General features: G+C 34.3%; 1 protein-coding gene across 8 annotated transcripts in view; it reads left to right on the forward strand.

The window, feature by feature from the left end:
- The window catches only part of RPGRIP1L (RPGRIP1 like), a 114150-nt gene that overhangs the window by 33322 nt on the left and 53608 nt on the right, over nucleotides 1–27220 (forward strand). For 6 of the 8 annotated variants that reach the window (XM_009196452.4, XM_031658245.1, XM_031658244.1 and 3 more), the window contains 8 exons: nucleotides 8822–8927; nucleotides 10919–11065; nucleotides 12352–12425; nucleotides 19229–19368; nucleotides 25018–25029; nucleotides 25364–25470; nucleotides 25778–25828; nucleotides 26624–26803. In XM_009196452.4, coding sequence (XP_009194716.1) covers nucleotides 8822–8927; nucleotides 10919–11065; nucleotides 12352–12425; nucleotides 19229–19368; nucleotides 25018–25029; nucleotides 25364–25470; nucleotides 25778–25828; nucleotides 26624–26803 — 817 coding nt within the window. The remainder of the gene's footprint in view (nucleotides 1–8821; nucleotides 8928–10918; nucleotides 11066–12351; nucleotides 12426–19228; nucleotides 19369–25017; nucleotides 25030–25363; nucleotides 25471–25777; nucleotides 25829–26623; nucleotides 26804–27220) is intronic. The other 2 variants (XM_003916874.3, XM_017953369.3) reach the window with 1 other exon arrangement.

Raw genomic sequence — 27220 nt, forward strand, 5'->3', positions numbered from 1 at the left:
ATATGGCTAGCCAGTTCTCCCAGCACCATTTATTAAATAGGGATTGCTTGTTTTTGTCATCTCTGACATTTTATAATGTACGATATTTTATTTCCAATCCTCTTTTGCCATTTTTTGGTTCCTAGTACCTGATCATTCATTTTCTGCTTTGACATTGTGCTTTCAACAATACTTTATCTTTTTAACATATTCTTTCTTGAATTATGTTTTCCCTTTATGGATTCTTTTCGTTTCTTTTTTTTTTTTTTTGAACTAAGCATACCCAAAAGGTAAAGAATAGTATATTGAACCCCTACATACACATCGCTCAGCTTTAACAACTATCAGCATCTTGCCAATCTTGTTCATCTGTCCCCTCACATTTATTTTCCTAACTATCCCCAGCCAGATATCATGTCACCTCACTCATAGATACTCAACCTCTATTTCTGTCTGAAAAGGAATTTTTCAAAACGTACCTACCATGCCATTATCACCACTAATAAAAATCACAGTAGTTCTTTGATATTGTCTAATAACTAGTTTATATTCAAACTTCTGTGAAGATGTCTTTTTACTGTTCATTTGAATTGGAATCCAAATAAGGTCTACACGTAGCATTTGGTTATTATGTCTCTTTTATTTCTCTGGATTTTTTTTTTAAACCAGACCTAGTTACTCTATTTATTTTTCTCCTTTCCAACAAGTTTGATATCATACTTGTATGGCTAGGTTCTTATTAGAAAAACCAAGTAAGATTTTCTAGCTTTTCATTTCAGATTCAGAGTTTATTCATCTTTTAACAAACTAAACATATGTAGTAATATATGAGGAAGCTAAGAAAGGATGCTTTATATCAGACTTGTTAAAAAGAAGTGGACTAAAAATATATAAAAAGCTTTATATTTCATAGATTTATCAGATTAGTGTTACCTCTAAAAATTCTATTCCTAAAAAACTATGTGTAAAATTAAATTATATGAGCAATTCTATATGTCTAGTGACATTATATACCTTTCTAAGTACAAGGCAAAAGAAACATGAATATTTTTGAGAATCATATTTAAATTAGGGGATGTAATTTGAACTCTGGCTAAAGCATAAGCTTGAATACCTACGAGCTATTCATATTTCTGTAGGAAGAAGATTTAGATTTGGCCTACTTTAAAAACCAAGAATGGTTCCTTGTGAGAAGCAGTGCTAAAGGACCAGACCTCAACACTGAATATGGTGATCTTAGTAAATGCCAACAGCCATGTTTAAGACACGGTCTGAATATAAAAATTCACATAGGGGCCAAGCTCAAGTTTGGGTCAGTCCACATCTTTACTCAACCACTGAGTACAAGGTTGTCAAGGATTGCTTTCCCTGTTTCATTTCTCAAGTTCATATAGGGTAAGGTGGACACTGTGTTGGCCATTCCCTTTTCCAAAGGGATGTGATCATTTAGGAGCTGGTGTTAACTGAAAGGGAAATCCAAAAGTCCTTCAATCCTAAAACTAGAACAACAGAAGAAAGAGAGTGATAGACAAGGATACATACTTTCCTACTATAAATATTACCAACAAGAGACACCAACATATACACATAGAAGAGGTAAGTCCCTTCTTAGGGGGCTATATTATTTACTCTGTAGCAGTCTATTTTTGTCACATCAAGAATTAAAAGCAGAGACAAAATGAGTATTACAGGCAAAGGAACTTTTATTGCAGAGACCAGAGAAATAAATTAGTGTGTCACCTACCTCACTGATTTTATAAAATTGAAAATTTACATGTTATTTGCTTAGAAGGAAAGATACCTATAGAGAATAGCATATTGTTGCTTGAAATACAGTTGTTGAAACTGAGGAAATAGCTTAAAATAAGGATCTTCAATGCCTTTTTTACATGTTTACACATAGCTTATAATTTTATATGTAACAGCAATTTTTTTGAGACTAATGGAAAACTTGAAAAAAACGTTAGGGAGAATATAAAACTTGGTATAATTTACTGTAGAGAAAAATCACAAAATGGGAAACATGTTTAAACTTTTCTTTCACAGATGCATTATTTCAGATTTGAAATTCTAGAAGCCTGATCTGGATGTTGGACTCCTTGTTCTCAAACATGAACCTAACGTAGTTGTAATCTTCAGAGTGGCAGCGCTTGATATTTATGGCAAAGAGCCTTTTCATAGAATATTACAGAAACTCTTCATAGTATGTGTTTAATAGACCAGTTTGGTTTGGCATCAGCTTGACATAAACTTTTGGTTATCCAAAGCCCTTAATTGCTTTGAAGTCAAAGCCCAGTGCTGCTCTTTTTTATTAAAATCATGTTTTTTCCTGTTGTTGTGGTCTATTTTGGAAGACTGAGTTGTGATTTTTGCATATGTTCTACATAATGCCTCATTAGCAAAAAATCTTGTATCATTTACAAGTAGCCTGAATGTCTGTGTTGTTTTGAAGAAAAATCCATATTAAATTTAAACAATATAAAAATGCACATTTTCTGCTTATTAAAAAGGCCGTCTTAAATTAAATTCAAAGCAGTAACCAGTGAACATATGTACATGAACATTAAAATCAGAATGATTTTACCATTTATTGACCTTTTTCAACTCCAAAAATATTTATACTCTTACAAATGTGTAACTAGTTTGTACTAAGTGTTTTTTTTTAAATAAATGTTAGGGTGTTTACCTTCTTAATTAGAAATCATGTAACTGCCATAATGTTCCAGTGGAGGAAATTTAACCCATAAGTATTTCAGACACTCTGACTTGCCTTTTTCCCTTTGGGGGACAGCCGACTGTCAAATCTCGCAACAGAGAGGCCTTTCGCGCCGTGCATTATAAGAAACAGTTTGGCTTTAAGGGCTCACTCTTTCCCCTGTGCACAGATACAAGATTACTTTCTAGCACTCTAAGTTATTCCCAACTTTTCATTTTGAAAAATTGCAAACCTTCAGAAAAGTGGAAAGAATAGTTGAGGGAGCACTCACATAACCTTTCATCCGTTAGCATACTTTTTGAATGGTACAACAAGCCTATTATTGCACTCAGCCTGCTCTTGCTTAAGTCTTCTTTCACTCAGCCTCTTTTCTTCTCTCAACATCTCTCATCTCCTCTTCTCTCCTATATCTCCTTCTCCCTCTCTCTCTCTCTCTCCTCTTCACTCATTCCTCACTTCCCTTCTCTTCACCTCTCTCCCTTCCTTACTCCTGTTAGGTACATATATCACTTCACCCTCTGTACAGTTACAAGTAAGTATCTTCTAGGAACAAGGACATCCTCCTATATAACCACAATACAGCTATCACATTCAGTACACTTAACAATGAATGATACAGCCGCAGCATCTAATATACAGTCCATATCCAAATTTTCCCAATTGTCCCAATAATGTCTTTTGCAGCTTGGTCTTTTTGTAATAGCCGTTTTTGTTTTGTTTTGATCTCGGATCCACTCGAGGGTCACATGTTGTTGCATTCAGTTATCATGTCTTTTAAGTATCCTTTATTCTCTAATGGTCCTCCACTCTTTTATAGCCCATTGACAGTCATATGCAGAATGTCCCTCACTTTGGATTTGCCTGATTGCCCAGCCCCCTAATTTAAAGGGCACATCTGGTTTTCTGATGGGTTACTGGGAGCAGGGATAGCCATGCAGACCTTATTACACAGGGGAGTGATCTGTCATTTTTTAAAATATATTCACCATGCTCTGACTGTTATTTTGAACAGCTTAGAGTTCACCCAATGAAAATTTTCACACTCAAATACCATTTCTTTTATCCTCGTGTTTTTATTATTAATATTATCTAAGATATTTCCTTGATAGTGACTTAACAGACCCTCCTGCCACTTTATATAAACCACAGAAATTGTCACAGCTAATAGTTACTAGTATGTGAGTGTATGCATGATAGTGGAGGGAAAGTTAAAAACTTAGGAAGATCTTAAAGGAAAAAACTTAGAAGTGTGGGAAGAATTTAACTTTGAAGAATGGGAAGAATTTAACTCTTAGAGCAAGATTTGAGTGTTGTCTTCATCACTTAAGGTCTCTGGCCAAATTCTTTACTTCTGGGAGCCTCAGTTAACCACCTGAACTGTAAAATGATTAGATTGAAATGGGTAAATGGTTTCCTGCCTTTAAACAACAGCTATTTTTCTCTCTAGGGACCTTGTATTCAGAAAGATTTGGCCTACTAAATTAACTATTCATCAAAGACCTGTATCATGCCAATCACTCCTTCTGCTAATTGTTAAATAATCTGTGTTATGACGCTGGATTGGCATAAATCTATAAAAAATGAAAACAACACAAAACCATTAGTTCACTTTTGCAACTTCATTGCCAATAAATCTACGTTTCTTATTGTGCTTTTTGAAATATTGACTGTAAGGTTCAGATTCCTGCCAGGTGTGGTGACATATGCCTATAGTCCCAACTACTCCAGAGACTGAGGCAGGAGAATCGCTTGAACCGGGAGGCAGAGGGTGCAGTGAGCCGAGACTGTGACACTGCACTCCAGCCCTGGTGACAGAGTGAGGCTCCGTCTAAAAAAAAAAGGAAAAAAAGAAAATCTGATTCCCATTTATTTTACTGTAAATCTCAAGTTGGAATCCATTAAACTTGATCGTAAAAATGGTCCGTATAAGAAGATGAGCCAGGATTTGAGTTCTTCCTGTCCCCAACCAGCCTTTGGGAGTGCCCTTCCACTGAGTGTGATTTTATGCATGTAGAGAGCTGACAAAACTGTCCCCTCCATTCCTGTGGGTGGTAAGAGTAAGAAAATACTAAGTTCTGATTTATAGTTTGACCCAACACCACAGGAAAGTAATGATTCAGAGGCAAGTAAACATACACAGACAGTGGTTTTCCTTTGAGCATTCTTAAATCAGAGAGCACTGTTTTCACCTGTGAAGTCAAGTAGCAATTTTGAGCAAAATCATTATCTTTCAAATAGACTTTGCTCAGCTATTTCAGTGAAGCTTATTCTATTCGGCTTACTAGCAGCCTTCTGTAGCCCTAGTCCTAGGGGGTAGCCTTGCTGGTGATTGTTATCTGTGTATCCCTAATAAAAACTATGAATGACCTACATTTCCTTCAACAATACAGCTACAGAATGTCTGCCACTGTTTGAAAAGAAAATCTAGAGTGCTTTTTTTAACCCTAAGGTGGTTTTCAACCTTATGCCCAAAATTTGGGCAGCCTGTAACTATTATTCAAAAACAGTCTGTCCATTCTATCTCATAAATATTTGACCTAACTACTTCCCAGAATCTCATAGCCTAGCTTCTGTATTTTAAAGCCTTCTCTTCTAAATGACGTTAAATACTATGACATTTTTATCTCAAAACTTCAAGAAGCGTTTTTTAGCTTTCATAATACGGTAGCAAGGAATGAAATGTTGGCAAAGGGGAGGGGAGGGGAGTTGAATGCCTGGGGAATAAAGTATATGAAACTTTCACTGGAGCAAAGATTTTTGCTTCTTAAGCTTTCATATCAGACTATACATTACATAGCTCTGCTGAAAGTTTTTACTTCTCCAGTGTATCTGAGGTTTTAGGTTTCTGGATTTATTATGGCACCCAGTAGCAAAGCTGGAGTCAAGTGTTTTCAAGGCTTCCATTAGAAATTCCTTTTTCAGAGTTTATTGCTTGACTGTTTCAAATTATATGAGAGAAACTTGGCACACAGGTTGTTGAGCTGGATTACTTTTTTTTTTACATAAAATCTAATTTATTTCAGTTTGTTTTTAATCTAGAGATGGGCCAACAACTCTTCTCATAGTTTTATAAAATTTGATCCTAATTCTAAATCATGGTTTTTTTTAAAAAAAAAAAAAAAAGGAAAAAGAAAAGAAACTGCATTTTCCAACTTAATCATTCCTGGCTTTTTCAAAATCCTTGATGAAAATTTTGAGAAATTTATTTTTACAAAGCATTTAATTAGTATGCTTGATATCTGTTTGCAGATCATTTCACCATGTGTAATGCAGCATGTATGATTTGGTACATGACTGTCAGAGTTCATCTGAATGTCTGAATGTTTTTACCATGCATTATTCTTTCTGTCAGAATGTCTTCATCCTGAAGATTTGGTGTTCCTGTTGTAGTGTGTAGAAGAGGGCAAAAAAGTATTGTGTGGAGGTCACTTAAAATATTAGTCATAAAATTAGCCCTAAGTCTGTTCTTCAAAGACCAACCTGAGGCCTTCCTCCACAAACACAGAGGTCTAGGACTGGTCACTTAGCTATGCACCCTAACTCCATCTTGCCTACAGCATCCTTCTCACATTTCTGGTCATCTTTTTGTGTCATCTCCCTCCCTGTTTCTCTCTTACTTCCCCCCATTATTCTTGTACCATATTTCATCTATATAAAAATGTTGATTTGATTGTCGGGTTTGAGGTAATTTTTATTGCACATCTTCTTAAAGGCTAGACCACATTTATCACATTGCTGATTTGAACTTTCATGTTATCACTGACCTAGCACTTTTAGTTTAACAGATTATCCTCTTCTCATTGTTACATGAAAAAAATATAAAGTCATAATAATAAAGCCCCTAAAACTGATACATAAAAGTAATTATTAAAGACTTACAAGTTTAGCATTGTCCCTGGAAAGATGTACTCTGCAGCAAACTGACTTTTTATTTAAAGTACAACATTATTATACCACATTGTTACTTAAGGTATTGCTTAAAGTACATTACTGCTATTTTCTAAATACTACGTAAGTTGTATATATGCCCACCTGTTGGGCATTACCAGTTTAAAATGCCCTGTCGCTGTTTTTGGCAGTATTTTGAAAAGTTTAAACTCCAAGGAGTTTAGGAAAATATTCAGGAAAGCACCCACCAATTAAACCACTGAAAGTTTTTGATATATGCTTACTGGTTTTTGCCTTACAAAAAAAATTTAAAATTAAAACTGTTATTTCTGTCACCCTATGTGCTTGAATGGATTATAGAGATTTAATTCTGTGTTACTTTAATTAATGGTTATTATTCAAATGTATCTGAATCTTAAAAATATCAACATACTGCGGCGGGGCACAGTGGCTCACACCTGTAATCCCAGCACTTTGGGAGGCCAAGGCGGGTGGATTATGAGGTCAAGAGATCGAAACCATCCTGGCTAATACAGTGAAACCCTGTCTCTACTAAAAATGCAAAAAATCAGCTGGATGTGGTGGCACACGCCTGTAGTCCCTGCTACTCAGGAGGCTGAGGCAGGAGAATCGCTTGAAACAAGGAGGCGGAGGTTGCTGTGAGCTGAGATCGCGCCCCTACACTCCATCCTGGGCAGCCAAGCGAGACTCCATCTCAAAAAAAAAAAAAAAATGATCATACTTTAAAACAAAAATAAAATATCAGAGACAACTGGAAGTATATGAAAAGATTTTAAATTATTTGAATCACATTCTGTCCTTACATATCAATAAATGTCATTCACTGCTGAGTGGTCAAACAAAGTAATGCTGGGGCAAATAAGTAAATTATATTTTGGCTTCTAAATATGAAAACAATAATATTTTCTTTAGACTTTAAGATATATTTTTCTCTTTGTATTATATATATTGTATTTTTAGTGACTAAAGGTAATAGTGAATAATAGTGAGTATATTGTTGAATATGTGCTCAGAACTACTAGATTACATGTTTTAGATATATAATTATTTTAACATTATGTTAAGACTGTACCCTGGGCAAGATTCGGATCCATGAACTTGTTTATCTTCTGTGTGAGGACAGCTAACTGTCCGATGCCAAAATACAATGAACTTTCAAATATCAAAGAGGAAAATTAAGTATTTCAAGTCCTCAGCTGGTTTACAGATGTGTGAGCTTTGTAGTCCATTTTCTGGTTCCAGTAGGGCATTATGACAATTTTTCCAATATGTGTAAACTAGATAAGTTTTAAAAGTAAAGTCTCTTTAAATATTAAACTCTGATTTTAAATTTTTTACATTTATTTTTCCTAAAAGTGAACTCTGAAATGAAACTTCAAAATTAACAAAATATTTTTAAATATAAAAATGTATTAAATTATGGAACTTTTCTCCATCAAGAAAATAAATGCCTTTTGAAAACAGGTACTCATTTAGATCTATGATTAACCTTTAACTAGATCTTCCTGTTAAATTCTACATTTGCTTTAATCTCAGTAGGAAAAATACAAAATAGTATTGTAACATATAAGGTTTCTGTATACCCTGTGGACATCAAATGATCTCTTACAGCTAAAGGCACATCTGCAACATATTTAAATGCCAGCTTTGGGTATTATTAGTGTAAAATGCTAGGTCACTTTTTTTGCAAATATTTTAAAAAGTTTAAAACTCCAAGAGGAAACTCCAATAAATGGTAATCTTATGATGCCATTTGTATCGAGAGAGTTGTAGAAAGATGAATGGCTGTATTGCATATTTTTCATTTAGGGAAAAGTAGCATGATAGTCCTCCTTAAAATAAGTGTGAAGTTTGGTAATGGTATCATTGATGTACTAAAAACTATCGTGTTTTTGTGCCATCTTTCAGGATACTATAAAATGATTTTAAATCCATATTATCAATTGTAGAGGTAACATAGTCATGAAGTTTGGGGGGCTCCCTTCAAACTTTGTGAGTTCGAGGTTATTAAAGTTCAGGAATGATTATTGGTTTGTTTTAAATAATTAATCTGTCCTGCATTTATAATAATCCAAAAACCTCATTGACTGATGTACAAGTATATAAATATTTTCTGTGTAGCATTAATTGAAAAATTGTGATTCCGCCATAACTTTTCTTTCTTCTAACATGCATTTTTTACTTCTGTCTCTCTTTTTCTTAAATACAACTCTGAAGGTCAAATATTCGGGACAATGTAGAAATGATTAAGCTTCATAAACAGCTAGTGGAGAAAAGCAATGCTCTTTCAGCAATGGAAGGAAAATTTATTCAGCTTCAAGAGGTACAGTGATAATTTATTTCATTACGTTGTTACAGAGATGCAAAGGATTCAAAAGTAGTTTTCAAGTTGTTTTTTTAAACATCGAATGATCATAACACTAAAATGTAATTTTTAAAGATTGTTCTTTGTATTCACAAATGTGTATCCTTTCCCTTAATATATTGTTTATTATTTATAACTCAAGTACTAAAGAAATAATTAACTGCTTGGACTTTTTATAAATATCTGTGTCATCTTAAAATAATAAACATTTATTATAAATCATCTACCAAGGATATTTATTTTTAACTCCTTTTATCTGAATTTATTATGGACACATAGCACTGAAGTTTTGCTATATTTGCATATATCTTCAATTTTAAGCATTTATAAAATTATTGGCAATAGACCAAAGTGATGAATAGGTCAGTAATCATGTTCTGTTAAAACTTTCTTTGATTTGGATTTTTTTTCTTTTTTGGTCACTACCATTACCTCAAAATATTTGATTACTCTTAATGTCAACTATCAGTGTATTTATTTTAAACCTTAACCTTTCAGGTTGACAATACTTGGGGTTCTTTGTGCCCATGGTTGTTTTAACAAGGACTATGAGCCCACAGGAATATGCCATTTGAGGGCTTCTGTTTGTTGGCACTGCATAATTAACATAGGTTCTGGAATTAATGAACTCCAAGACATTCCAGTTGAACAGAATTTATGTGAAGTAATACTTCCTTTGAAGTCCCGAGACAAGGAGAGCAGTAGATTGATGCAAAGCAAAGGGTCATCTGAAGCCTAAATTCACTGTTGAATTCAATAGTTAAGTCTTTTTCAGCCATGCTCTGGGGATTTTGTTTTCCATCCTGCAGGAACCTCTTTAAATGCCAAGTGGTAATTACTTCTGCATAAATGTGAGAGTTTGTAAAAGAGGAGACTGATTAGAGAGTGAGAATGATAGTGCTATCTACAGATGTTAGAAGAAGGAAATTTTAAAAATCCCTAGGGTTGAAAGCCATTTCCAAGATTAAGAATTAAGAAAGGAATTGAAAAATGATTTTACATCCTCTTATCACTTTGACAGTTTTGATTTCTATTTAACAGTGAACCCAGGTATTAGTTTAAATACCAACAATAATAGGTGTCTGCTGTGGTACAGGCAGCTCTTTTGGAAGCTGACATAGGGTAAAAAATTGAGAGGTTAAACCCAACAGCCTCAGTGAAGTGTGGAGCCTAGAAGAAAATGGCTGAAGATACTGTTCTATAATAATACCAAGATTAACGGAAATTGACCTGAATGGCTCAATAGCCATGTTTCATTTAAATGAGTGAAGAAAAACTTCAGTAGGACTTGAGAGATTTTAGTTAGCAGGTGAGGCAATGCATGTTATGGTTATATGGTCTCTATGAAAAGACTTTAATGTGATTACCTTTTTTATTTAAAAAAACTTATGTGACATTAAAGCATATAAAATTGAATTTACAGCATGGTCATAAATAGACCGTTTTTTAAAAAGTAAGAAAAGTTCATAATTTTACTAAATTGGAAATTTTAACTTAATTGTATGCAAATTAAAAGCTAACCATCCAAGGCTATTTATACGATGTGGCGGCGAATCCTTTCAGTTCAAATCTGTGGTCAGCATTTTTGACCCATGCTACAGCATTTTTAGACAGCACGTCCAACCAATGTAACCACAGCAAAAAGAAGAAAAAAGTTATTGTTAAAATGAATTTACTTGCTGGTCACCATCAATAAGTCAAAAACTAGAGGAAAATAAAATATGTGACTCTATGCTAACATAACCTTGTACTTTCTTCCTCATGTCACACACATGTTCAGAGTGTCTCCTACGGATAAGTAGCACCATACACATCATTTGTTATGTAAAAAAATAATCTGTATAAGGTGAACTTCAGGAGTAAATTCACTTATAGAATTATAATCATTTAGTCAAATGATTAGTCATAACCAAAAATAATGTTTAAAAGATGTTCTTTTTATCTTTTAGAAGCAAAGAACTCTCAGAATCAGCCACGATGCTTTGATGGCGAATGGGGATGAGTTAAACATGCAACTTAAAGAGCAGCATTTAAAATGCTGCAGTCTTGAGAAACAGTTACATTCTATGAAGTTTTCTGAAAGAAGAATAGAAGAGGTAAGCTCCCAAAGAGTTTAGCCATCTGTTGCATTACAACTTCTTGGTAACTGTTTTGAAAAACTAAAATAGAGACATTTCAAAATTTTACTTATTTAAAATTATGAGCTATATACATGGTGTTTTGAGCACAGTAAAATATAGTAGTTAGTATATGAATGGCAAATCAGTGTTTAACTGTATTGCAAATGTGGCAAGATCCACTGTTTACCCAAAGGATTAAAGACCCATGGGTAAAATGAAACCAGCATTTTGAAACTGATACCAGATTACCTATGGAACTTAATTTTCTCAACCATAACAGCTTATTAATCGTTTGAGATACTAAGACAAAATAACAGGACTATATCTGTTTCCGAGGAGATGGCTGTTGTATTCTGCATTATCAGTAATTTTATGAAATTATCTAATTTTTTTTAGGGAGTTGTTTGAAAACTCGTCTTCCTATTATCGTAGTATTTTCTGTAGCCTGTTAAGTTTGTTCCCAGGGAGAATGGAAGAGAAATAAGATGCCTGCATTCTATTCTGATCTTTGGAGAATCCTTTACTGTCTCATACTAGCATCAAAAGAGAATTTTGAAAATGGAAGTAAAGTTTAAGAGTACTCTGATCCACAGGGAAAAGTTGTGACTGCAAAATATACTTATGAATAAAACTTAAAAATAAATGCTAGAGTACGGAAATCTACATTTTAGTCATAGAGATGTAATTATTACTCCATTTATTTCTGAAAATACTATTCATGGGCTAAAATAGTATATAACTTTGTTTATTCATTTATTCACAAAATGTGTTAGTGGCTATTTATAAATTTCAGATAATGTGAGAAATTGTATCTTCAGAGTAAATTGTGATTAACAACACAGTTGAACCATGAACCTAAAAAGAATTTAATCCTTTTAATTTTTTATGGGCCAATTGTAAATTAATACAAAATGAATATAATGACAGAAGTTATCATGGTGAAAAGTAAAAAATATTATGTTTCCCGGGACTTAGCAAGCTCTTAACATATTCTTTACTGACTTCTGGCACATGTTGCATAAAGCACTGTGTACGTTTCTACTAAATTAAAACAGGAATGTTAATTTCACGTTTATTTAACAACTTAGAATCAGTGCTGAATTAAATGCAGACAATATAAGTGGTCTGGTTAGCAGCTACCATTTAGCAATCGAGATTAAAACATGTTAACCTCTTCTCATATAGAGTTTTTTATGGTTTTTTTTACCCCCAAGTAGTTTTATGTACTATTTACTTAACATGTAATTTTATTTTCATTTTAGCTGCAGGATAGAATTAATGATTTAGAAAAGGAACGGGAACTTTTAAAGGAAAACTATGATAAACTTTATGACAGGTAAATCATGATTCCATGTGTTCTTTCATTGTCTTGTTCGAGCTCTTTTATATGAAAGCATTTGCTGTTGTCAGACTAGATCATGTTGATCAAAGAATTAGCAACAAATGATAGCAAGAAATATACAAACTTTATAAAGGAAATACAAGCTTTTTAAAGACATTGGTAATAAGTTGTTTAACCTGAGCAGTAGCCTATCACTACTAAGAAAACCGTATCACTTTGTTGCCGGTAAACTGCTATCAATTATTGAACACTAACTATAAACTAACAGACAGCATGCTAGATACTCTACATTTATTGTTATAAATTGTTCACAGCACCTTGAAATGTGTGTATTATAAATTCCCATTTTGCAAACAAGGAAGATAAAGCAATTTAAGTAACATTAAGAGGCACTTCCTACCTCTTTTTTTCAAGACAGTGTCTCAGTCATGCAAGCTGGAGTGCAGTGGCACAATCATGGCTCACTGCAGCCTCAACTTCCAGGGCTCAAACAATCCTCCCACCTCAGCTGCCTGGGTAACTGGGACCACAGGCACATGCCCCCATGTCAGACTAATTTTTTAAATTTTTTGCTAGTGACAAATTCTTTCTATGCTGCTCAGGGTGATCTTGAACTCCTGGGGTCAAGTGATCCTCCTGCCTCAGCCTCCCGAAGTGCTGAGATTACAGGGGTGAGCCGCTGTGCCCAGCCCATACCTTTTAAATGTATAAAGTAATAGAGCTTGTATTTGAACCTCTTTTGGTCTCTTTCCTAGACTCCCCAGCTTTTTAACTGAGAGTTATTCTGTTAGGGAAAAACAAAGGTGTTCACTTACAGTTGTCTCTGTTCCTTATAAAGAGAAACACAAGCATCTTTATCTCAAGGTACATTTTAAAGGGCTGCTTCAATTTTGTTTCTTAATCTACTTCATAATTATGGTATTTTAGAAATTAGTCCTTTCTGGTAATATTAGAAACAAAATCATACTCTACATCTAAGTTTGGTTAAGTGATACAGATCTCTCTCTCTCTCTCTCTCTCTCTGTGTGTGTGTGTGTGTGTGTGTATGTAATTTTAAGTATTTTTAGTATATGATACTGATAAATGATAAATACAGGTTTACATGAAAGCAAATGTAATATATACTTAAATACTTATGTTATAGCTGATATTCAACAGCTACTTCTACTGGTCATGTGCTGAAACCTCAGAAAATAACCATTTGAGCTACAAGTGCATCTGTGCATCTTTAACTTTTTAGCTCTTTGTCTTATTTTTAATAAATTAAATTTACATTTTGTAAATTAAACAAATTATACCCAAGGAGTGTGGGGATAGGTTTTTATTTTGATTTACTTCGGGAAAGTTACGTAAATTAACGTAGGCATTATTTCAGTAGTTTGTATCATCTATGTTATTTACCTACTTGTGGGGACTATCTTTGTACAGTGACTCACTATATTAAGGGTTACCAATGGTAGGTTCAGACACCAGTTAAAATCATACGTGTGTTTGAAAAGTTTAAATGTCAGTATACAAATTGCACAGCACCCTATTAGAGAAGATATCATCTCTCTTTTATAAATGAGGAAATTGGGATTCCAGAAAAATTAAGACTTGTGCAGAGTCACACAGCATTGCTGAGACTGTAGTTTAGAACGAAAACCCAGATTTTTTTTTACTCTAAAACTTGAATTCTTTTTTTGTTATGCTTCACTATCTCTCTGATTTTAATTGCATTGGCAAATTGTATATGCGGAAGGGAAACATTCATGGAATAACAGAACTGTTATAAATCCAGAAATTCTTACTGATTTACATGTATCTTCAGTATCTTGTAATTTCAAATAATTTACATAGTCCAAATAGAAGAAAATAGTGCCATACGGCCATTACTTCCAAATTTTCTACTTCTCCCCAGTTTGAAAATTTACTGAACATACTTACTTGGAATAAAAAAAAATTGAACTTAGCTGGGAATAATGTATAGATGAAACTTTGAGAAAGTCATGTTTTTCTCATATTTACTTTCCCACCATAAAACTTTATCTTTCCATATTAGAAGATGATCTAAGAGTATAAATTTGAAGCGTTTTTTTTTTCAATGTTTTATGCTTGCGCTAACATTTTTTTCCTGTCACACTAAAAGCAGACTTCATTATGCTGCTCACACGTGAAGTTTATGTGAGATATATGCAAGTAAATGTGTGTAATGAGTGTCAAAACATTTAATGTCAAAAGAAGAATTAATGTCGCATAAGCACAAAACCCAGCAAACACACATAATAGTCGACAGAACTACAGAATTCTCTAATATAGTGTTTTTGAAATATATGATACATTTTAGAAATATAGTTGGGGAAATTCGACAAAAGTCGACATTGTCTCTGAGATTTTTTACAGCTCTTTTGTTTCATGACACTGTTATTCATTATTGCCAACAACTAATGTTCATCAAAAACTACACATACTCCCTGTTTGCTTAGTCATAACGATAACATGTTTTTAAAAGGACAGCATTTGTTTGTTATTCAAAATTGACTAGTTTTCAGGAGAAAAATATGATTTGCAGATTGCATTCTCATCTTCCTTTTTCAAATGAAATTTTGAATGTGTTTATTACTTGACATATGACATATTAGAGAATCATCTGGGAAGATAAAACCCTCATGTTACTTTTTAGTATGAGCCTTTTTTAATATGCCAAAACACTTTTGATACACTGCCAAGAAATAAGTATAACTTTAAGAAATGTTCAATTTAAAAGTTCAGAATACATTTTTGGCAATTACATCTTTCTCTCGGGTCAGAGAGAAGCTCTATACTGTGGTATGTAATACAGTATTATATAATTATGCTATAATTTGGTAATGCTGTGCTTCACTTTTGAAGTTAGTTAGTGTTGGGGCCATGTAACTGATAAATGCAATGGTTCCTAAACTATAATGTATGCGAATAACCTGGAAAACTTATTAAAATGTAGGTTTCACCACCTCTTCAGAGCTTCTTTGCCTATCCATCTGCACCCTTCCCTCTGCCCTGATACCATCCAGCTCTGATTCAGTTAATTGGAGACTGGATCTAAAAAAATCTGTTGAATGTGATTTTGAGGTATTAACTTCTTGAGAGACCCTAATATGTCTATTTTAAAAAGGTATTCATCTAGTTTTTAAGATGATATTAACCTTTTTAAGAATTGGGTGGATCAAGTTTTTATGATGTGATAGTCATCTACTTCTCAAAATGTAAAAGAGCACTGCTGACACCCATAGATGCTCTGTGTTCTGTTTCCATAAAGTGAGCATCTGTGCCCTGTAACCTTCTAGAAACCATAAAATCTCATGTGATCAAATGTGAGCAGCTTATGCTTCCCAGAAATCAAACTCCAAGTATATTTGGGGCATCATCTTCTTTCAGTAAGTGAAATATCCTGATGTGAATATGAATTTAATTTTCATTGGGCCCTAAATAAAGTACCTGTGACTTAAAAAAAAAAAAAGAGAGAGAGAGACAGGATCTTGCTCTGTTGTCCAGGCTGGAGGGCAGTGGCGCAATCGTAGCTCACTGCAGTCTCGGCGTCCTGGACTCAAGCAATCCTCCCACCTCAACCTCCCAAGTAGCTAGGACTACAGGCATGTGCCACCACACCTGTCTAATTTTTAATTTTATTATTATTTTTTAATTCTTTTTTTGAGACAGAATCTCGCCCTGTTGCCGGGCGCGGTGGCTCAAGCCTGTAATCCCAGCACTTTGGGAGGCCGAGACGGGCGGATCACGAGGTCAGGAGATCGAGACCATCCTGGCTAACACAGTGAAACCCCGTCTCTACTAAAAAATACAAAAAACTAGCCGGGCAAGGTGGTGGGCACCTGTAGTCCCAGCTACTCGGGAGGCTGAGGCAGGAGAATGGCGTAAACCCGGGAGGCGGAGCTTGCAGTGAGCTGAGATCCGGCCACTGCACTCCAGCCTGGGCGACAGAGTAAGACTCTGTCTCAAAAAAAAAAAAAAAAGAATCTCGCCCTGTCACCCAGGCTGGAGTGTAGTGGCATGGTCTTGGCTCACTGCAACCCCTGCCTCCCGGGTTCAAGCGATTCTCCTGCCTCAGCCTCCTGAGTAGCTGGAATTACAGGTGTATGCCACCACACCTGCCTAATTTTTGTATTTTTAGTAGAGATGGGGTTTCACCATGTTAGCCAGGCTGGTCTCGAACTCCTGACCTCAAGTGATCCATCCACCTCGGCCTTCCAAACTGCTGGGATTACAGGCATGAGCCACCACACTCGGCCTTTAATTTTATTTTTTATAGAGGTGGGATCTCTCTATGTTTCGTAGGCTGGTCTTGAACTCCTGGGCTCAAGCCATCCTCCTGCCTCAGCCTCCCAAAGCATTGGGGTTACAGGCATGAGCCACCGTACCTGGCCACTATGGATTTCTTTATGGATGATTTAGAGTTTGTTCTTTCCTATCTCTCACATTAGGATGCCCTTGAACATTGAACAAATGGAATTTCTTCTGTAAGAGGAAAGATCTTAGGAAGCAGATGAACTCTTTGGCTTTATTTAGATCTTTATCATGTTTTTGATCAAGGGTGTGTATCTACAGTATGCTGACCCATGTCTGCCGGTGGACATGCCGTTGACCACAAGCAGCAATGGGCATTCCACTGCAGGCTGACATTTGATCAGTCCTGCAACATCACATAACAGTGAAATGTGTACAAAGACTAACTATGATCCTACTTCAGTTTTCACTATAGGCAATATACAAAAACATTTTCATGAATAAAAAGTTCTCAAAGACTGTTCTCATACGCAGATTTAATCATGTACACAGCCCTTACAAAGAAAATGGAGCCAGATGTGGTTCACCATTTATAGTTACACAGATGGCTCTAAGCATAGAGGAATACAGTAAATTCAAAAGGAATTCCTCATGAAACTCCAGTGGAATGTAATCCTAAATTTAGAGGGAAGATAGCAGTGGACTAAATTCAGATTGACTTATGCTGATTTACGCTAGTATTTTGTGGGTTTGGAAAACCCAGGCTGCTAAATTGTTCTTAATTTAAACACATACAGCTTCTGATGTTTCTGCCAGATTAGCTGTTGGTGATCTTTTCGCTGGTACTAATGCTATTGGAACACTACTGTTTCTAATTTTTGGCATCTGATATAATGTATAGTTGTGCCTATTTCATCATGCTAATTTTTTTTCTGGGTGGTACATGTTTTTAATAAAATAAGACACATGCATATACACACAGACACACACATATATATACACACACATAGATGTACTCACATTCATGCATATATATGGATGTGTTTGATATATACAATTTGGCCATACATAGAAATTATATTTGTTCTTTATTTTAAAAACAAACATAAAAAGGAAAATTATTTAGTATTTAAAATGCATATTTTATTTGGATTTCATTTAAGTCTAGGTCATTGTACCTTTGATAAAATCAACTTAAATAATTGGTATATAGATTCTATATTTTTTTAAGGTTCCATAAGTGAAATGAGAACACTAATAGAAGAAACAGATGTCATATTTAGGGAAGCTTCCAGAATTCCATTTATTTTCAAGGTCATGTTATCTCAAAGGCAGTAAAATATTCAAAATGTGAAATGAATACACAATTTTGCTCTTTTGAAAAGCTGTGCCTCCCAGAAAAGTATCTTTTTTGGAATAAAAACTGAAGACTAGTTGGGAGCAACATTAAGGGCAATTTCCAGTAATATGTTTCTTTTCCATTTACTTCATCATCAGTATAAAACCAGATTTTGTAAGTTTTTGTTGTATTTACTGGGCTTAAAATAACTAGAATGGTCAAAGCTGCTCATGATTATTCAGTCATATCAAGCTTCACAGATAATGGCTTTCTGCTGAAATTCAGATCAAGATCAGTTTTTCCAAAACCTGGCTATCATCTGGGGAGCTTTATAAAAATATGAATACCTGGGCCCTGGAATCTTCATTTTAAAATCTCTCTAAGTGTCCTTACTGCAGCTGGCCTACTACCAGTATTTCGGTCAGTGTTTAGGAATCACTGGTATAAACAAATGTTTGTGGTATCCTTTCTGTGCATCGCTTAGTTATTTTTCAACCGGTTCTTTCTTCTAATATGCTGGGTCTTGATCATTAGCAAATTTTAACCATGTTTTAAACTGCTGTACTTTTATTGGGGAATAGTAATTCTATTTTCATCATTCTTATCAGGCACAGAGCACTGGTTTTCATTCCAATCATGTGTTACAACTAAAACTGTTTTTAGCCTATTGTTTTCTGTTTTTTATCAAAAACTGTATTATCACTACTTCGTTTCAATATGCTATCATTCTGTGGCCATTATTTTGTGAACATGTTATTATCACAGACTCTTTAAAAGTTTCACAGAATTAAAGATCAGGTGGAAAGTCCGTTTTCTCTGTATTAAGAGGTTTGTATGTGGGAGAGAATGGTTTTGTACGATGTCAATTGCTGAGGTTTGGAATTGTGGATTCCTCTGGAGTATGTACAGTATCTAAATTCCTTTACTAGTCCCACAAAAGCTGCACACTGCCAGCTTTTCTGACTTTAGAGCTCTAAATTAAGGCCAGTTCCTTTGCTCATCCCACAAACTCTTTCATGTTCCCTAACCGCAGCCTGAGAAAGGCGCCTTGGTTTCAACAGCAGCAGACCAGCATATGTTTACTTAATTCCTAAGACATGATGACAGTGGTCTCTGTGCCACTAAAAGCTTTTCTCTTTATTATTTTCGGTTGAAGCTGATTTCCAAGCTTTCGTTGCATGTCACGTGTGTTTTGCAGTGCCTTCAGTGCTGCCCATGAAGAGCAATGGAAGTTAAAGGAGCAGCAGCTGAAAGTACAGATTGCTCAGCTCGAGACTGCCTTGAAGTCTGACTTAACAGACAAAACTGAAATCCTTGACAGATTAAAAACTGAAAGAGGTACATTTAAAATAACCACTGCCTTTCTCATTTCAGACATCTAATGTTTCTTCATTGAATCAGTCAGTACTTACTCTGGTGCCTACTGTTTGCCACTCACCCTGCGATGTGTGAGGGGCAAACACAGTCATCCACTCTCATGAATTCAGTGGTTGCTCAAAATTTCTCATACTCGGCCTGGTGTATATGCCAAAAGAATTGCTTTTTCTCATAGCTGTTCTTATTTAGGTTGTTTTTAATTGTTCAATTTTCCTAAATTCTAAGCCTTTCTTTACTCAACAGTCAACAAGTATTTATTGAGCACCAGTTAGTGCTAGACACTGTTCTAATTTCTGGGGATACAGCAATGAATAGAAACAAAGATCTTTCCCTCACGAAATATAAATTTAATAGGAAGAAACTACAACAATTAAATAAATATGTAATATGTGAGGTGGTGGCAAGTGTAATGGCATAAAAACACTAGTGTAAGATGACAGAGATTGGCAGAAATAGTAGGTTGCCGTTCTGAGAGTTCGAATAGGGAAAATCTCTGATGAAACGTCTAATTCTGCTCTGTGACAGAGAACTTAAATACCAGGAAACTTTGTGCCCCCTGCTAAAATAATAATGACTAATAAGTTTCAGTATAAGTCACAGATCTCATAGAAGTAAAAGAATTATAATTCAAGAAGTCTGAATTTTACTGTGTTACACACACATAGATATACACACAAATGCACAACAGGGGAAATGAATTATTTGCTTTAAGTGTCATTATCTGTTTGCTCATGCCCTAGATAAACCAAGTCATACGCTCCTTCTGAACACTTGCAATTCAGTTGCATGAGAATGTTTAAAAGTTTAATACAGACTCACTAAAAAACAGTTATGTTTCTAGTTAGTATTCTTATGTTTTTATTTAGACCACAATGCCATATTTCACTGACTGTAAGGAACATTATCTTTTCATATTTTAACATCTCTAATATTGAGTTGCATTTTATAAGTGGTAGCATTTTTAAATTTCAGTGTGACATTATTTTTACACTTTAACAAGTCTGAAATTGGAACACATAATGGAGTCTTAATTTCAATGAAACACACTAGTGCAATGTTTATTCACCAAGTGACTACGTTTGATGATAGATTTTTTTATGACTTTTTCTCTAGAAGACTGTGAGTGGAATAAAATGGTGATGACAGGTTTTCTGACCTGGTGGATTTTTTTTAAGTTTTCATGTCAAAAATACATACAGTTCCTGACTTTAATGTGCAGTATCGAATACCTAACAGAGTGCTTTGCCTTAGTAATTGCTCAATAAATTATTGTTTAGGTAAAAAAAGTGGAAGTGCTCTATATTCCCTCTCTCTTTTCCAAGAGCAGATAAATTGCTCATTCTTAAAAGGAAAGGAAATGAAGTAAACTTTTTTTATTTCTATGCTTTCTGTGTTTACTTAGATATCAAGAATTCTAAAGCTGCTATTTTTTGGATATCTGAACTGATCTTTGCAAAGAAGCTTTTCTTAAGGGGGGTAGAATCTTAATTTTTTTGTTAGACCTGTTTATTGTCGTTGAATTAATTCTGAGGGTTCTTACTTTGTATTACAGTTCCTAAGTTATTTTAATTTATCTAATTTATTCCTCATCTTTTTTACTGGCTCTTTTATTGTTTGGGAATTTTTTTAATAATAAACATAACTCATGTACATTATGAAAAAAGTCCAGTATGTAAATTATAAAAATCAATCCCACAACCCACAAAATATTAGCAAAATAATCACTGCTAATACTTGATTTATGTCCTTTCAGAGTTATTTCTAAATGATATAGTTTTATAATATGCTTTTTTTGCTATATTGTAAAATCATTCCTTAATATAAATCTACATCAGAATCATTTATAATGGCTGTTACAGTTTTCCAGTGTGTGATTGTAACATGGATTATTTAACAATCTTCTATTGAATATTTAAATAGCTTCAGTTTTTTTAAGTATTATAAACAATTCCACACAAATTTTTACACATTTATCCAATTATTTCCTAAAGAAAAATTGCTAGAACGGAATCTTTACTTTTAATGCAACTATTATTTTCCAGTTATTTTTGTTTGAATACCTCAAATTTACAAGTCTAAGAATTTAAGTTTTCATTTCTTTGTGGAAATCTTACAATGGGTTATAAGAAAAATATTACAGCCTTTAACCATTTCTTCCAGGGAAATAATACACAAAAAAACTGTAACCGTCTATTTAAGAAAATCTTTTAATATTTAGAAAGTTCCATTTTGTATTACAGATTTTGAAACTGTTTAATTTTACTTTGAAGTGTCTTCATACATTTACCTTCTCATGTATCAAGTGTTCTTTGCCAGAAGATGTTTCCCTGGCTTCTTGTAGTCATTCATCTAACTGGTAAATTATTTTTAGAGAATACTCACCTCTTTATTCAAGGTACAAATTAGTTTCAGATTGTGTGAATCTGTGGGGGAAGGATATGTAAATGCAGTTTGCATTTGGTTAATGCTTAAATTAACTGCATGTGTTTAAGGGCTTGCTTTTGAAAGTTCCTTTCTATCTTTAGCTGAAATGCATAATTCAGCATAATGCATATGGTTATATTGATCACAGCTGAAGATATTAGCACAAAGGCGCTCTGAAAATTGTTTAGTTGAATTGTTCTCTGCACTCTGCTTATTAATGGTGTGCTGGAAGAACATAATTTTAAAAGAGTGAAATGTTATCTCATTTGAATAAAATGCTGTTTAGCCTAACCTGCTTTTTGTCAAATCGTAAGGTAAAGAGGTTATTTTTCATCTTGTACAGAGTGCTTTCATTTTGCCTATTATAATTCAGCAAGTATATTTCCTCTTTGAACTATAGCATTTCAGTACTTTTTAAAGACCCAGGAGTTATGTCCCAAATAAACAGTTTGAGAAAGGAAAAATGTAGTGGATAATTCTAAATAAAATTCAGTAGAAGGTAAGTTACCAGTACTCAGTAATGTCTTCTCCCACTAAGTTATTTTTCCACTAATAACGCCCTTGTTTAAAAAATATCAGTGAATGGAGATATCGTTGTTGAAACAAATGTTAGGAAAGGCTGGAAACATTTAAATAAATAAGTTTATTTCTACCTAATAACATATAGGAACCCTGCTCTGAAAACTTGAAAGGAAAGGAAAACTAGAACATAGAAATAATAATCAAAATACGGTATGTCTGGATAAAGATGGAACAGTCATGTCCTTCACACTTGAGCTCACCCTTAGAAACCCTAAAATGTTTTACTGGCCAGAGAATGAAATTATATCATCCTCAGTACCTTTGTTTTTACATACTTCGGACTATATTTGCCTTCTTTTTGTTACCTAACCATGTTGTCTAGATGTTGTTTTAACTTAACATAAAGAGTCCCACGTTCTTACTCTGTTCTCTGACAAAAAAGTTGATCTCATAAAAATCCATATTTATTATTCATCTGAATTTTTAGTTTAAACACAAGTATTAAACCTATACCTTCAAAATTTTCAAGTATTGTTCATATTTGGATATTGTTTTCTTTTTTTTTTTTTTTTTTTTTGAGACGGAGTCTCGCTCTGTTGCCCAGACTGGAGTGCAGTGGTGCGATCTTGGCTCACCGCAACCTCCGCCTCCCGGGTTCAAGCAATTCTTCTCCTGTCTCAGCCTCCTGAGTAGCTGGGACTACAGGCGTGTGCCACCATGCCCAGCTAATTCTTGTATTTTTAGTAGAGATGGGATTTCACCATGTTGACCAGGCTGGTCTTGAACTCCTGACCTCATGATCCACCTGCCTCCACCTCCCAAAGTGCTAGGATTATAGGTGTGAGCCACCACATCTGGCCTGGATATTCTTTTCTTTAGTTAACTAGATATAAGCAATTTATACTCTAAGATGACCTTTTAACCTTCCATCAATAAGACAAAAGTGTTTATACAGTATATTTGATGTTTTTTTTCTTTGAGATGGAGTCTAACTCTATCGCCCAGGCTGGAGTGCAGTGGCGCAATCTCAGCTCACTGCAACCTCTGCTTCCCGGGTTCAAGCAATTCTCCTGCCTCAGCCTCCTGAGTAGCTAGGATTACAGGCACGTGCCACCATGCCCAGCTAATTTTTATATATTTAGTAGAGACGGGGTTCACCATGTTGGTCAGGCTTGTCTCGAACTCCTGACCTGGTGATCTGCCTGCTTCAGCCTTCCAAAGTGCTGGGATTACAGACGTGAGCCACTGTGCCAGACTTGATATTAAAATGTCTTTGTATTGCCTAGGATCACAGGTTTTTATTATTATTATTATTATTATTATTATTATTATTATTATTTTACTTTTAAACTGCCAAGAATTATGTGACATTAAAAACATCCAAATTTCCTAACCGTGTAATTTAACATTTTTATTTATATGTAGTATTTATAGCTTGAGAACACAATGCCTTATAAAAGAAACATATTTTTGTTTAAAATGCAGTCAGTATGCAAATGCATTTGTTCAAAGAATTCTTGGCAAATGTGTTCATTTTTTTAAGAAAAGGAAACAAAAATGTACATCATAAATTGAAGACTTATGATAAACATAAATGGTTGAGAGCAGGATGAAATTGGTAGAGATACTTTAGATGACACGGCTTAGAGTTAGTCCACAGGGAGTCAACAAAGGAAGATACCTGAGTGCCACAGTGAGCTCTAGCAAAGAGTACACTTAAGAACGTGAGATTATCAAATACTGTGGATTTGTTCACTAGCTATTATGCTTTTTTTAAAAAAAGCTAAACATGTTTAATGCAGGGAGTGAAAAATTAGTCTCTTTATGAAAAATTTGCTGTCTTCTAAATTCTACCCTACCCTCCTGTTTGTGGGTCCTAGCAACTGAGGACCTAGACAAGCATAACCATTATTCCATTTCTTAGCACTAGCTCCAAGTTCATTCCTACTGATTAGTAGCATGAACTCAGTGAATAAAGAGCACATACGAATTTATTTATTTTGGGGGGACAGGGTCTTGCTCTGTTGCCCAGGCTGGAGAGCAGTGGCACAATCATGGCTCACTGCAGCTTCAGCTCCCCAGGCTCAACTGATCCTCCCACCTCAGCCTCCCAAGTAGATGGGACTACAAGCATGCCCAGCTAATTTTTATTTATTTATTTATTTATTTATTTATTTTAGAGATGGGATCTCCCTGTGTTGCCCAGGCTGATCTCAACTCTTGGAGTTAAGAGATCCTCCTGCCTCAGCCTCCCAAAGTGCTGAGATTATAGGCATGAGCCACCATGCCCAACCCGTATGAATTATTGTTGATACCACCATGCGTGGCTTAAGAATCCATTCCTCCTATTGTAATAGACCTGTTGGAAGTATGGTTGACTAAATATGGATTCAGAATTTCCTTTTTAATTTTTTTATTATGGATTTAGAGGGTACAAGTGCACATGGGTATATTAGATAGCTGTGAAATCTGAACTTTTAGTGTAACCATCACTCAAATAATGTACATTATACCCAACAGGTAATATTTCATCCCTCACCCCCCTACTATGTTCTGGAAGTTACCTTGTTTTAATAAAAATACTATATGCTAAGTTGGGAAAATAAAATTCGAAGATATCAACTAAAAAACTAAAAGACAATTTTTTTTTCACATGCTTTTCAGGACCCTTAATAAGTAAGTAAAAAATCATAGATTTAGAAACACATTTTCTCAGGTATTTTAAATAGAACGTTCCTTTGAAGTCCCATAGGCCACAATTTCCTTATATTAATACTGTGAACTTATGTCTTGGGTTTTTGATAAGCAAGTGATTCATATGGTAGACACATGATAGTATTCATTTATTCCTCATTCCCCTGCTGTCTTTGTCGAGGGGCTAGCTCAGTTTCCTTTCTGACCAGAACAATACTAGATCAAGACTGGTGTGTAACAGGATTTAAAGTAATTTGAAATGTGTTCTTAAACCTGATTTTTGCTTACCTTTCCAATTGTGTTGACTATTTTTAAGATCAAAATGAAAAACTTGTTCAAGAGAATAGAGAACTACAGTTACAGTATCTGGAACAAAAGCAACAACTTGATGAACTTAAAAAACGCATGAAATTGTACAACCAGGTGAATTATTTCCTTATTTAAGAAATAAAACTCAGAATTTTTATCTCAATATTTTATGCATAGAGAAAGCACTATACTACAAAGCAAAAGAATACAGATATATTAATTACTCAGTTTATTAACTGAAGCTATCAGGTAGTTTATGTTCCATAGGGACATTTTGAAGCGCTGGAACGTCTTGTAGACTTAGTTTGTTAGTTCATGGCATCAGTCAGTTTATGTTTCATGAGGATAATTTGAATACTTGGAATGTCTCTTGTATTTTCCATTCATAACTCATTGTGAGCTTTTACTTAATCTATTGCAGGAGAATGATATTAATGCTGATGAATTGAGTGAAGCTCTCCTACTTATAAAGGTAAGGTTCTGAAATTCATTGTGATTTTCATGTCTGCTTACAACTGTTTCAGCATAATGATGACCCTTATCTGTAACCCTTACATTTGGAGAATGAATTATTCTTGCATCTTCTGAAACTTAGTATGTCCTTTAAAAATATATATGTAACATATCAACACTACTAAGATTCAGGAAAGTGGTCAGGTGACCTTTAGTTATAGCATATACATATTTCATAATGACATCAAAGTTACATTAAACCAGACCTCAAAAACTCTCATTTAAAGCATTTTCTTTAATTATAACAAACATTTTACTTTTACCTGCTTCACTATTTAACTAATCAACAATTTTCTGCCCTAAGAGACCTTGATGCACACCCTTTAAGTAAAATATTGAATTATAAATATCTCAAGAAGATAGGTTTTAGTTCTAGAATATTCTGTTATTTACAAGAAGACACAAAAAATACACTCCTTTTAGATCACAGTGTAGATTTTAATCAAATGAAGAAATAAAAATAAATGTGCATGTTTCTTTTATATGTTATAAAGTAACAAACTATTTTTTGATTTCTCTATAACTGTTCCAATTGTCTATCCAAATATTCGAATTTGATTAACAGATAAATTTCATTTTTTCCATCAGGAATGAAGCAGTCCTGATATGTATATCAGGACTTCCTCTATCTGTTTTCAATTAATGAATTGAAAATTGATGAATCAATGAATTGTTTATTGATACATCTATATTAATTCATAAAATCACATCTTAGAAATTTTTGTTTCAGTCATAAAGTATGTTTTTATTTTAGGCTCAAAAAGAACAAAAAAATGGAGACCTTTCCTTTTTAGTGAAAGTGGATAGTGAAATTAATAAAGATCTAGAACGCTCTATGAGAGAGCTGCAAGCAACTCATGCAGAAACGGTACAAGAGCTGGAAAAGACAAGAAACATGCTAATTTTGCAACACAAAATTAATAAAGATTATCAGGTAATGTAATACACTAAATGGGGAGGGTACATTTTCTATAATATTCTGCTGATTATTTACTTTTCTAAATACCTTATGTTATCACCTGTTATATTATCTATTATCATCTATTGTAATCTATTAACATATCACATCTCTGCAATGTAGCCTCATAACTAGGTACTTAGTTAGAATAAATAGTTTTAAAACAAATAATGTGGGGTGTTTTCTGTTTTTTTGTTTTTTTGTGTTTTTTTGAGACAGAGTTTTGCTGTTGTCGCCCAGGCTGGAATGCAGTGGCATGATCTTGGCTCACTGCAACCTCCGCCTCCTGGTTCAAGCAATTCTCCTGCCTCAGCCTCCCAAGTAGCTGAGATTACAGGCGCCGCCACCACGGCCAGCTAATTTTTATATTTTTATAGAGACGGGGTTTCACCA

The sequence above is a fragment of the Papio anubis genome, chromosome 18, assembly GCF_008728515.1.
Source record: "Papio anubis isolate 15944 chromosome 18, Panubis1.0, whole genome shotgun sequence".
In the NCBI taxonomy this organism is placed as follows: domain Eukaryota; kingdom Metazoa; phylum Chordata; class Mammalia; order Primates; family Cercopithecidae; genus Papio; species Papio anubis.